This window comes from Lycium barbarum, chromosome 4, assembly GCF_019175385.1.
Source record: "Lycium barbarum isolate Lr01 chromosome 4, ASM1917538v2, whole genome shotgun sequence".
In the NCBI taxonomy this organism is placed as follows: Eukaryota; Viridiplantae; Streptophyta; class Magnoliopsida; order Solanales; family Solanaceae; genus Lycium; species Lycium barbarum.
In genome coordinates this window covers 133,392,328-133,405,051 of record NC_083340.1, presented here as the reverse complement: position 1 = coordinate 133,405,051, position 12,724 = coordinate 133,392,328, and the positions used below count along the sequence as shown (strand labels likewise).

Genomic DNA, 12,724 nt, shown 5'->3' with positions numbered 1-12,724 from the left:
ACACTGGCTCATCCCTAGCAACCTTACCTTTCAAGATTTTATCAGGAATAGCAGTTTTATCAAAGCCCAGATCTGGACTTACTTCACTAACAAAAATTTCTCCAGCGTCATTTAGTATTCTTTCTCTTCTTTTCCTCATCTGATATGACCTCCTTTCAACCCTCAAATTTATGCACTCTTCATGAACATCATCACTTTCATGTTCAGCATCATGTTCATTAAATAGTTCAACTTGGTCAGATGCAAAACTATCATCAGTGGATTGGTCAGATTCAAGAATAAGAAATTCACTACTTAATGGGTCATCATCAGCAACAGTTTTAGTAGCTACTGGTTGAGATGCTGCAGTAGTTTCAGCAGCTGCTGGTTCAACAAGTGCAGCAGGTTCAGTAGCTGCTGGTTCAGTATTACAAGTAGGTGCTAGTTCTGTATTAAAAGCAGACCCATCCCCTTCTCCTAGTGTTAGTGTACTCCCACAAAGCAATGGGACCATCTAAATTATCTACTATGTGATAGACATAGATTTCAATAATATCCCCATTTTCAAAACTTTGTGAAAGTTAAAAAATGTCCCTATCAGTTTGGATTTCTACAAGACTGTCACTATTAAGTATCCTAACACAAAATGAGCAACTTGTAGTATACCCTAGTTCATTAATGTAGTCCATCAGTTCAAAAAAGGACATCCTATCCATATCAACATCCAAAAACTCTCTTATTTGTCCACCCTCATACTGTGGTTCCCCACTACTAACATCCAAAACCCCACCATGATACCATCTCAATGTTACCAATATAAACCCATTCATTTCTGAAATTACAAATCAATAATATTATAAACAATCAGTACCACACACATACAATAACAATAGATGGCCAACAACAATCAGTACCCCACACACACATAAAACAACAATTAAATTCAGACAGGTGGCAATAGATGGCCAAACGTTGTATAAAATCAAATTTTGAGGTGAAAATGGATTGGACACACATACAACAACAATAATACACAACATAAGATTACACACCTCTTAACCCCTATTTAAACTAGAAAAAAACCATAATTTTTTCACAAACCCTAGAATTTCAGAGGACACTATTACAAATCCTATATAATATAGAAAAAAAAACTTTACGTGTACAAGAGTGACAAAGAACACGACTAACCTGGTATTTCTTAGTCCACTAATAGTTTGACACAACCTTAAAGCTAAATCGACGACAACCTTGAAAATTCACCGCAATGTTGCAAGCTAAACTTAGTTTAAGTGTGATTCAAAGTGATTTGCAGAAAAATATGCTGTGATTTGAGTGATTACACGTCTGATTTGGGCGGAAATCGATTGGGAGGTGGAGAGTTTTGAATTTTTGAAAAGTTGAGAAATGAAAAAGACACGTCTAATTTTAACTTTTCAAGAGCGCGTGCATACACTCGTTTGAGTTTGGGTGACTTTGTCCATCTAAAATGTCAATAATACACAAAAAAATGAGTCGAAGGGGGTCATAGGACCTCCGCAAAGTTGGGGTGTGTTATGTCAATTTTGGTCGTAGTTTAAGTGTGTTTGAACCCTTTTCCCAAGGTTAAATGTACATATTCAAATTTTACAAGGATCAAAATTAAAATTTTCAATAATTGAGGTATCAAAATTTCTATTACTTCCTTCTAACTTTTTCTTTAAAAAAAAAAAAAAAAATCTTTCCGTCATCGTGTTTAGTGAAGATTTATGTATTTTCTCCAATCCCAAACGACTTTTAGCCTAGCACATGGATGGAATTATTTGCTACTTCTATATTTCGCTTTGTCATTCTCTTTGAAACTATAATATTCCAAATTACTATGCTTATGATAGCCTCAAATCCAAGAAATTCTGGTCATTGGAGAGGGATAATAGTACTACTACTACTACATAAACAAGTTGCGATAAAACAATAAAGTAGCTAACATGAGCCATTCTATTATTTATGGGGTAATTCCTTCTTAATGGTCCCATAACCAATACAAGGGAACTCATTTCATATGCTAATCTTTTACATTTTCTTTAATATATACAGAAAGGAAATTTGTTTAACCTAAAATTTGGATTAACAAAAATTAACAATTGAATTTGTAATATAGTGCCACAGGCAAGTAAATTAACTATGAGACAATTAGCCTTTCGACAATGCAAACAAGTTATGATAAGGCAAAATAGAATGTAAGTTAATGAGACAATTTTTATGGATAGTTCGTGACGGTGGGGCCAAACTGTTTAACATAAAATCTGGATTGAAGAAACAAAATTCAAAATGTTTGACCCATTAAATATTTAGTAAATCCTTTAAGAGTTTTCCCTATATATGATCTAGATTTAAATTAAGTCAAGCGAATTGGATTCATACAATACAACATGCAATAATTCCGTTCGTAACCCATAAATAAAAATATACTTTCTAAAGTCAATGACTTCCAAATAAAAATAATATCTACAATTTTTATTTTTTTTAAATTCATTCTATATGGTCAGTGACTCAACCAATAAGACTCCTTATAAAATAGGAACCTTGTTTATAGGAAAGTAGATTTTCCCTCATTTTACTTTGAGGGAAGAACTAACAAGGAAGAAGAAGAAGAAGAAGAAGAGAAGCTGGTTGCACAAAGTGGAGAGTGAAGATTTGTGTGTGTGTGTGTGTGTGTTTTGTTTTTCAAGAAAATATGAGAAAAACAATATGTCTTCTTCTTTATATTCTTTTTACTCTATTGCTTACACCCACATTTGCCATAAAAAAGGTAAACGTTTGTCTTTCAATTCTCTTTATAAATTGTACATTTGTTATCACTACTTGCATCATTACATATACTATATTTGCTTATTAATTTTCGACGAAATTAGAATTTCGGTTGGAATTTTAAGATTTTTTTTTTAGTAATGAAAATAATTTGTGTTTTTGTATATAGTCATATGTGGTGTATTTGGGTGGACATTCACATGGAAAAGAAGCAACATCCATTGATTTTGATAGAGTTACTAATTCCCATCATGAGTTTCTTGGAACACACTTAGGAAGGTAAGTAAATGAAAAATTTTGGTACTTTATTATTTGATTATATGAAATCCCAAATCTTGAAATACCTTTAAGTCTTTTTTTTCTTCTAACATGTTTGATATCTCAATATTAATTAGTGTTGAAAAGGCAAAGGATGCAATTTTCTACTCTTATACAAGACACATCAATGGCTTTGCTGCCATGCTTGAAGATGAAGAAGCTGCAGCATTATCCAGTAAGCATTCTTAAATGGTCTGATTTTCCATTTACTGCACCTTTTTTCTTCTTTAATTTACTTCAGTATACATTTTTTTACTGTGTCAGAGGTGAATTTAGCATCTAATTAAGTCAGTGAGCGTAATCTTAGGGAAGCTATATGGAAGGGGAGCTATACGGAAGGGTGGTTAGTTGGATGAGGGACAGATTCAAAATTTAAAACTTGATGAGTTTGACCTTTTAAATTTTAAACATCAGACTGATTGTATTAAAAAATAGCGGGTTCAAATTTAGTATTAATTGAAATTTTAGCGAGTTTTCACATATATATCTTTATTTCGCATAAAAATAATGGGTCTGAATGAACCCGATTGTGTCCTTCACTGACTTGAACACCCTTCTTTGTAATATTATACTACGTATATAGGTCAGCTATTACTTCTTAATTTATACTTATAAATTAAATCTCGGATATCTCCATGAACACCTTTAGCAAAATATATAAATTTTCCTGGTTCTGACACGGATTATACATATAAATTTTACGCCCTCCATCCCTGATGGTGTTTGGATTTCGAGAGTCAAATGAGTTGTTCGTTGATTTTTTCGTATGCATTTTAAGTATTTTAAATTATTAATTATTGACTTATATTACTTTTTATGTAGTTTTCACTTATATGTAAATTTTATTATGTAAATTTTATTTTGAGAAATTTAAAGATTCTACATTTAAACACACGGTCAAAATTAAAAAAGTTTTGATTTGAAAAGCAAAAAATGTAACATAATTTGAGACAATTTTTTTTTTCACATGTACGTGTAATTCGAACGAAAAGCAATAATTGACTTTAGTTTAATCGACAAAACCCGCTTTAGATCCGCTTATGATTGTATCTATATGAACCTTTTTGCAGAGCATCCAAAGGTAGTATCAGTATTTTTTAACAAGGGCAAAGAACTACACACAACTAGATCATGGAACTTCATGGGGTTGGAGCATGAGGGAAAAATACCTAAAAGCTCTATATGGAAGAAGGCAAGATTTGGAGAAGATATTATTATTGGCAACATTGATTCTGGTATGAGTTATCGTAATCTCACTTTCTATATATACTTTTTTTGTTTCTCATCAAGTTCGATTAATTTGAATTTGTACCGTGTAAGTTCATCAAAAGGGAAAGCGCTCCTATCAGAATATTCTCGGTCGCAAAGCTTTCACTCAAAAACTCTGAATTAAAATTAAGGAATTCTATTTATCCCATCACAATCGGCCTTCATGATCTCTATATCTAATAACCTTATGCGTGCATCAATTCATGTTGTATCAATATAATGTAAACTTGTGGTCCTCTTTGACGTAATGCTGGTTTTCCAAATTATATTTACTATTCCATCCGTCTCAATTTATAGGGCATCATTCGAATTTTAAGAGTCAAACAAGTTTTTCTTTGACTTTAATGTTTTCATATGCCTTGTAAACATCTTGAATTGTCAATTATTGTGAGTTTTAATACTTTTTACTTAGTTTCCAAGTATGTAAATTTTATTTCAAAAAATTAAAGATTTCATTACCGAAATTACAGTCAAAATAAAAAATATTGACTTTCAAAATCCGAGCAGTACCACATAAATTATGACAAGGGTAGTTTCCTGTCAAGGAGGTCATATATACCTATAGCGTAAAAAATAATGCTTTAATGCATATAAGTCAAATTCTTTTATAATAATTCAGCATATTTTAAACTTTTTCTTAAATTCCTTGTGATGAACTCTAATCCGTCTTTTCGCTTCATAAATTCGTTTTCTTATTATTTCTTTTGCAATTTCTTCTTGTAAGTGAAGTGAAGTGGCTGGTAATAAATTGCACGTGGATCATTGACTTTATTGATGTAAAGATCCCTATTTTTTTAATTACAGATATTTTAATATTTGATAATCACTTTCTGGGAAGCTAGTGTGTCTACTTGACAATAAACTATAGATTTATATATTTTATGTATCAAGATCTCATTATTCTCCCCAACCTGGCTAATCCATTTTCACATACGGCAACGATTTAATCAATTTAGAAAGCTTGCTATATCAACTATGGCTCGTTTAAAGAATTTGGAGAACTAGATTATTAATTTCGGATTAAAGTTGTTTGTTATTTATTTAAGTTATATACACGTCTTTTAATTGAAAGAATATGGCTTTCTAATGATTTTATGTCATACTTATGAGAATTGAATGATTGTTTTGTTATAAAAATTAATTTAGTGATTTTCATAATACTTACGGAAGGTCGAGGTAACTTTTTATTAAAAAAATAATTTTGTTATAACTTTAAATTTTATTATAACTTTAGTAATTAAGGGTCTGTTTGGAAAGCCACCTGATATTTGGAATTGGTGTAATTAGGTATAGTAATTACACAGCCTAGTAATTACACTGTATAGTAATTATGAGAAGTTGTTTGTTTGTCATAACATAATTACGGTGTAATTACAAGCCTATTATTTGGTTGCACATGTGTAATTACACAGTTAGATTAGTTTAAAAATAAAGATTTGGCCCTTTTTTTTTTTTTTTTTTGGTAACTAAAAATTTCATTAATCACCGAGTCAATTACAAAACCATAACAAAGCTTTGAAACACAACTTGCTATCTCAGGGGCAGAACATAAGCAGAAAAACTAAGAGACACTAATTACATCATAAAAAAAACTCTACTTCAAAAGCTATAACTATGCAGTAACCGAGCACAACCAGGAAGGGCTCTAACATTGCAAATATATGCAACCTTCTCAGCTATGCTATCGACATCTCTAAACGACTATTGAAGAATTCTCGAGTTCCTCTCACTCCAAATGGCATGTATGACTTCAACAAAGACCATTCTGAAAATGCAAGCTTTTTGTGATATGCCTTTACCAGGTGAGGTAGCCCATAGCACATACTAATCCCAACTAACTCCAAGAGGCCCACTTCTTTGCACCAAACTAGTAACCTCGTCCATAATTGTAAAGTAAATGAACAAGTAACAAAGAGGTGGGTCTTTGATTCATTGTGTTGTTGACAAAGTGCACACTTTGAATCCACAGAAATTTTCCATTTAAGCAACCAATCAGTGGTAAGCAACCCCCCATGGAGATGAAGCACATGGTGAAGATGGCCTTTGATCTTGCAGAATTTTGGAACATAAGACATTTCCAAATAACATGAGGAGATCTACCCAGTAAAATGTAATACAACTACCTGATAATACCTTGCCTCTTTTGAAAATCACCATGCACTTGAGTCAAAGTATCTCTAGCACCAATAATTTTCCTCGCCATCTAGCAGGCTTGACTAGGAATATGCATTTAATGCAACAGCTTACCTTTGATGTAGTAAGAGTGTATCCATTTAATTCAGAGATTTTCTTGTTTACTGGCCAAATCCCAGCAAAGTTTAGGTATAACAGCCTTGTTCCAGACTTGCAAATTGGAAAGATTGAGGTCACTAGAGGCTTTAGGAGTACATACCCTTTCCCGAGCTATAAGAGACTTCTTTGTAACTTGGTTATGACTTCAGAAGGCCTATGACTCTGTGGAATGGATTTTCCTGTAACAAATTCTGGAGGAACTTGGCTTTCCAAATAAGTTTATTTTTTGGTTGCTTGATTGTGTTAAGACTATCAGTTACACCATCCTTATTAATGGCGAGACCACTGCCCGAGCAAAGGGACCTCATTTCCCCTTTCCTATTTGCTATTTGTAAGGAATATCTTAGCAGGTGCCTAGTTGGCTAAAAAGCAACCCAGAATTTTAATATCACCCTAAGTGCTCTAAGATGGGCATTACCCATCTTAGTTTTGCTGATGATTTATTACTGTTCACTAAGGGAGATCTTAATTCTGTCAAAGCTCTCTATTTTTGTTTTCTGTATTTCTCTATGGCTTCTGGTTTACAAGCAAACTTGCAAAAGAGCTTAGTGTATTTGAGAGGGGTGAACCAGACAACTCAAACAACTATTTTGCATCATCTTGATTTTGGCCTTAGTGAATTGCCTTTTAAAGTACCTTGGCATTCCTTTGTCTACTAGGAAGGTTTCTATCATCCAATGGAAACCTCTAATAGATAAAATCATTGCTAGAATCTCCTCTTGGACGGCTAAGAAGCTTTCATATGCTGATAGTGTACAATTAGTACAAATTGTCTTATTTGGTATTCAAGCATTCTGGGCTCAACTGTTTATCATCCCTGCCAAGGTACTCAAACTTATTGATGGTTATTGTAGAAGTTATATTTGGTCTGTTGCATAATGAAATATGTGCCTTTATAAATGATATATTAAATTAGGTTTTTAAGATACATGTTATTTCTTGAAAATATATTAATTAATAATCACATATTTGTAAATAATATTGTAAAAGTAATTGTATATATTTTTCAAATTAATAATGTGTTAATTTAAGTTAATATAAAAATTGAAAGCAAGCATTTTGTAAGAACATCTTGGGCTGGATGTTTGACAAAAGGATTATTATTTTTATACATATAATGTCATAACATTATTCTAATGTTTGACAAAAAATAATCTATCAATTGTAATTGGAAAATGAACAACATGGAATGTAAAACAACAAGTGAATACTACTAAAACAAATAAACTGAAATCGAAAATCTAGCCTAAATTCAAAATCCAAAAAAAAAAAAAAAAAGGTTTAACATGATACTTTTAAGTCAAATTCCAACATAACATAAAATAAGTTACAACATAACTTAAGTAAATATAATTCAAAAAATGAAAAGATCTATAACCTCTTCAACAACGGAATTCTACTTTAATAACATCACTCATTATATATCAAGTTTGTTAATGACTCATTCTTTCTAACATTAGGAAGTGTAATTTCAAATACTAGAATAATAACGTAATCACGCTAAATGAAAAAATAACATTTTTTAAATTTTTTTTTTTTTAAAAAAAGCAATTATATGAAATCACAAGAAGTAAAGGTTGAGAGGGGGAAGAAAGAAAATGAAAGATAAATAATATAAGAAATATTTTTAAAATAAAAAATAATTTTGAATATAAAAATAAAATAGAAATTAAAATAAAAAGAAAAAGAATAGAAATTAAAAATAACCTTGGAATTACAACGTGTACTCAATTCTCAACCAACTTGAGAATCGGAGAGTGTAATTGCGCCCTCCCAATACATGTTAATCATGTAATTACTTGGTCTGACAAATATATCAAACTGTGCAATTACAAGCAATTTCATTTACATGGGTTGCTTTCCAAACAGACCCTAAAAATGTTATGGGTTAGTGACAAGTCAAAAACTCATAAATTTCAAATTTTGACTTTTATTGATCTAAATTTTTTTAGTAGGTATTTTGTTACTTCCCACCAATATAATTAGTGAGTAACTCCATCACCAAAACGTAGGCTGATGGATGAAAGAACCTAAACGTTTTTTTCTTGGGATTTGAAATTAAGCTAATCTAACTTGATGATCATCCCGTCAACTTTGTCAAGAGTTGAGTATCCTGTTTACCTTTTTCTTAATGAAATACTGATTATATTTCCTCAATGCTCACAGGTGTTTGGCCAGAGTCAGAAAGCTTTAGTGATGAAGGAATGGGACCAATTCCATCAAGGTGGAAAGGAACTTGCCAAACTGGTTCTGATTCCACCTTTCATTGCAATAGGTACCTTCTCCTTCTCTATTCCAACTTCCCTTTTTCTTTTAATCTTATCAGCATTGCTCTATCAAACAGAGAATTGTTTGCACTTTAGAACATTCACCTAAGGTGGCACACTCTGCTTTAGAAATTTATGTATTATTTATGTTATTGAACCGAGACGGGCTTAAATTGGCATGAACAATGAGAAATCATATAGCCGAGCTAATTTGCTTGAGTTAAGAAGTAGTAGTTGTTGTTATAGTGTTTCTCAACCCATCATGCACTTTAATGCTTATTCTTTAACCTCTACTTTAACGCTTATTGCCTTAGAACAACCTTTTACCCTCTATTTGCTCTTTAAAGCATCATATCAAAGTTGTCAAACTAGCTATTTACATGCATGGTAAGAAGAGAAAAAGCAACAAGTTCAATTTAATTTCCTCAAGAATACTCCCTTTGTTTTATTTTATGATACGGTAGTTGCCTGTATAGTTTTTCACTTATGAATATACTACTTAGTGAATGTAAGATTAGAGTAGTTGTTCAAAGTTGGTTTGATATATGAAAAATCAAATCAAGTTTATATTTGAGTCGTTTAATAAATTTGAATACTTGAAAGTTGTGAAAATTGTATAAAAAATGATACGGCGTCAAACATTTTGGAATGACACAAAAGGAAAAGTGTGTCATATAAATTGGAACAAATGAAGTATGAATTATACAGTTTTATGCTAGTTTAAGATCAAGATAACTTTTGACATTTGGAGTTCTACTTAAACAATGAAGGAAGTTGATTGGAGCAAGATACTTCATCAAAGGATTCGCTGCTGCAGCGGGACCTCTCGTAACCTCCAAATTCTACACGCCACGAGATACTTTAGGGCACGGATCCCACACATTGTCAACAGCTGGTGGCAATTTTGTCGAGGGAGCAAACATTTTCGGGTATGGCAATGGCACAGCAAAGGGAGGATCACCAAGAGCACGAGTAGCGTCTTACAAGGCTTGCTGGCCTCCTATTATTCCATCCGACTCGTGCACTGATGCAGATGTCTTGGCTGCATTCGATATGGCTATTCATGATGGAGTTGACGTGCTTTCAATATCAATGGGAGGACTACCCGTACCATATGTCCTTGACAGTATTGCTATCGGTTCGTTTCATGCTGTTAAGCATGGCATTGTTGTGGTAACCTCGGGTGGTAATTCTGGTGCTTATCCTGGTACGATAGCCAACACTGCACCTTGGCTCATTACCGTGGGGGCAAGCACCATTGATCGCGAGTTTTCCAGCTATGTTGTCCTAGGAAACAATAAGCGTTACAGAGTATGTTTCTCTTGTCCACTATTCTTTTTGTCTACAAAACAATGCAGTCAGACCTTTCTATAACAACCGCCCTATATAACAACATTTGATTATAGCAACCAATTTTTTTAATCAACTTTTTATGTTATATTTTACCTCTCTATAACAACATCTATCATTGTAACAGTACATTCTTTGTAAAATTAACCCTCTGTAATAACCTTTCTCAAATATTAGTTGATTTTAATTTACTAGTCACTTTTCTTTTGATAATCTTTATCTATAAAAGCCAAACAATAACTAAATGTCAAATGTTGTGATAGGAGTATAACAGCCAATAGCTATAAAAGCCAAAGTATATCAGAAAAAATGAGACTGTTATAGAGAGATTTGATTGTATATTCTTTGGAGACGAGTTCCTTGTGGGGAGTTAAGAAGCATCAGTTCTCATAAGCGAGGCTTATGTTGTGATTTAACAGTATTCGGATTTTTGGTTTTCAGGGAGTAAGCCTTGCTACTGGAGCACTGCCCAAAGGCGAATCGTTCCCAATTATTACCGGTGCATCTGCTAAAATTGCCAATGCAACAGCTCAAGAAGCGTGAGTATTACTTCTCTTCCCTACTGCTTAATACAAACTAATCTAACTTTTTTAAGTGCTTGTGCAGTAACTTTTGCATTGGAGGGACGTTGGACCCTAAGAAGGCAAAGGGGACTATTTTGGTTTGCAATAGAGGGGGTAGTCCGGCGTTTGACAAGTGCATGCAAGCGACTTTAGTAGGTGCAGTTGGTATCGTTATACTCAACAGCGCGTTCTTGGGAAGTGAAATGTATGCTGAGCCTTACCTCTGCCCTGCAACGCTTATCAGTTACTCCGATGGACTTGAAATCTTATCTTATATTAATTCAACAAGGTATATAACAGTCTACAAATCTCGTGTTATGCTAACCATGATGTTGAATAAAATTTTCATGGCACAACAAATTAATTTAGTATGCACATAGCTTAACCAGAATCCTCTATATTGCCCTTCTTTTTCTGCTTGAACAGGACGGCTACAGGTTACATTACTCGGCCAACAACTGAATTGGGAACGAAGCCAGCACCAATTATGGCTGCCTTTTCGTCCATTGGACCCAATAGGGTGACACCAGAGATTCTTAAGGTTTTTCCACCATTTCAATATTGTTATTTCAAGTATATTAAAGAAAATATTGCCATTCTTATGAGTATTTATACGGCACTATATTTCCAGCCAGATATTACTGCCCCGGGAGTGAGCATACTAGCTGCCTTTACTGGAGATCAAGGGCCTGCACAAATAGGTTTAGATAATCGTCGAGTTAAATTTAACACAATGACAGGCACTTCAATGTCATGCCCTCACGTTGCCGGTGTTGTTGGCCTTCTGAAAAATCTCCATCCAACTTGGAGCCCCGCAGCTATCAAATCTGCCATTATGACATCTGGTAGGGCTTAACAACCCTTTCGATTATGCATATGATGTTAGAATTTTTACTAAATGTGGACTAGCATTAACTTAATTATTGCGTTTTATAAAAGGGGCTAAGTAAATATAGTTGGTGAACATGACTAGGGCCGTTTATATATTGGATTCTTTGTTGGGCATGAATCACTTTATGTATTTATGTGGACTGGTAGTATTGTAGGCCCTATTGAAGATCTAATAAAGCCTGTTAGGGGAGGCACATTAGGTCACGGCTTGTTGTCTGGTTATACAATATAAGTGCTGAATGCAACTTTTCTTAAATTCTTGATCATATTAGGCATGCCGAATAAGAACTAAATAAGTTTTATGAGAACCTTTATATGATTATGATGCCTTGTTACTCCTCTTCTTGTGCAGCTAGAACGCGAGATAACACTTTCAAGCCAATGACAAATTCGACTCACCTTAAGGTATCACCATTTTCTTATGGATCAGGACACATATGGCCAAACCGCGCCATGGACCCTGGCTTGGTTTATGACTTAACTATCGATGATTATATGAACTTTCTCTGCGCCCAAGGGTACAACGTAACTCAAATTAGCTTCTTCACACAAGGTTACTTCAAATGTCCTAAGCCTATTATTAGTTTTATCAATTTGAACCTACCCTCAATCACAGTGCCCAAGCTCAATAGCTTGGTCGTTGTGACTAGAACATTGAAGAATGTTGGATCCCCGGGCACTTATAAAGCTCGTATTCACTCCCCGGTTGGAATTTCTGTTGTTGTTGAGCCAAACACATTGGAGTTCAAAAAGATTGGAGAGGAGAAAACTTTCAAGGTTACTCTGAAAGTTAAAGGACATTTTGCTCCAAAAGATTATGTGTTTGGTCAGTTAATATGGTCTGATAATAACAAGCACTATGTTAGAAGTCCCATTGTAGTGAAAGCTAATTAAGACTTTTAGGTACCATTCATTTCTCTACTTATTGCTACCTGTATAATGCTATTCATTACACTCAAAAGTATTCGAAAAATTGCAATCATCTCAATTATATAAAAGTAGACA

At 33.4% G+C, this 12,724-nt stretch overlaps 1 protein-coding gene across 1 annotated transcript; it reads left to right on the top strand.

Annotated features, from left to right (window-relative positions):
• The first annotated feature begins 2,535 nt into the window (after positions 1-2,535).
• LOC132636554 (subtilisin-like protease SBT5.3) lies at positions 2,536-12,724 on the top strand. Its single transcript, XM_060353472.1, has 11 exons — positions 2,536-2,770; positions 2,939-3,048; positions 3,165-3,262; positions 4,158-4,322; positions 8,815-8,923; positions 9,686-10,226; positions 10,707-10,804; positions 10,872-11,117; positions 11,255-11,369; positions 11,460-11,673; positions 12,072-12,724. The coding sequence occupies exons 1-11, from the start codon at positions 2,696-2,698 to the stop codon at positions 12,611-12,613; spliced, it is 2,313 nt and encodes a 770-aa protein (XP_060209455.1). The 5' UTR covers positions 2,536-2,695; the 3' UTR covers positions 12,614-12,724.

What these genes read in the sequence shown, in the direction of transcription:
- LOC132636554 (XM_060353472.1), top strand. Translation starts at nt 2,696, where the DNA reads ATGAGAAAAACAATATGTCTTCTTCTTTATATTCTTTTTACTCTATTG. An exon ending in AGAAGCTGCAGCATTATCCA is followed by an intron (nt 3,263 to 4,157) that starts GTAAGCATTCTT and finishes ACCTTTTTGCAG; the next exon opens with AGCATCCAAAGGTAGTATCA. An exon ending in TATTGGCAACATTGATTCTG is followed by an intron (nt 4,323 to 8,814) that starts GTATGAGTTATC and finishes CAATGCTCACAG; the next exon opens with GTGTTTGGCCAGAGTCAGAA.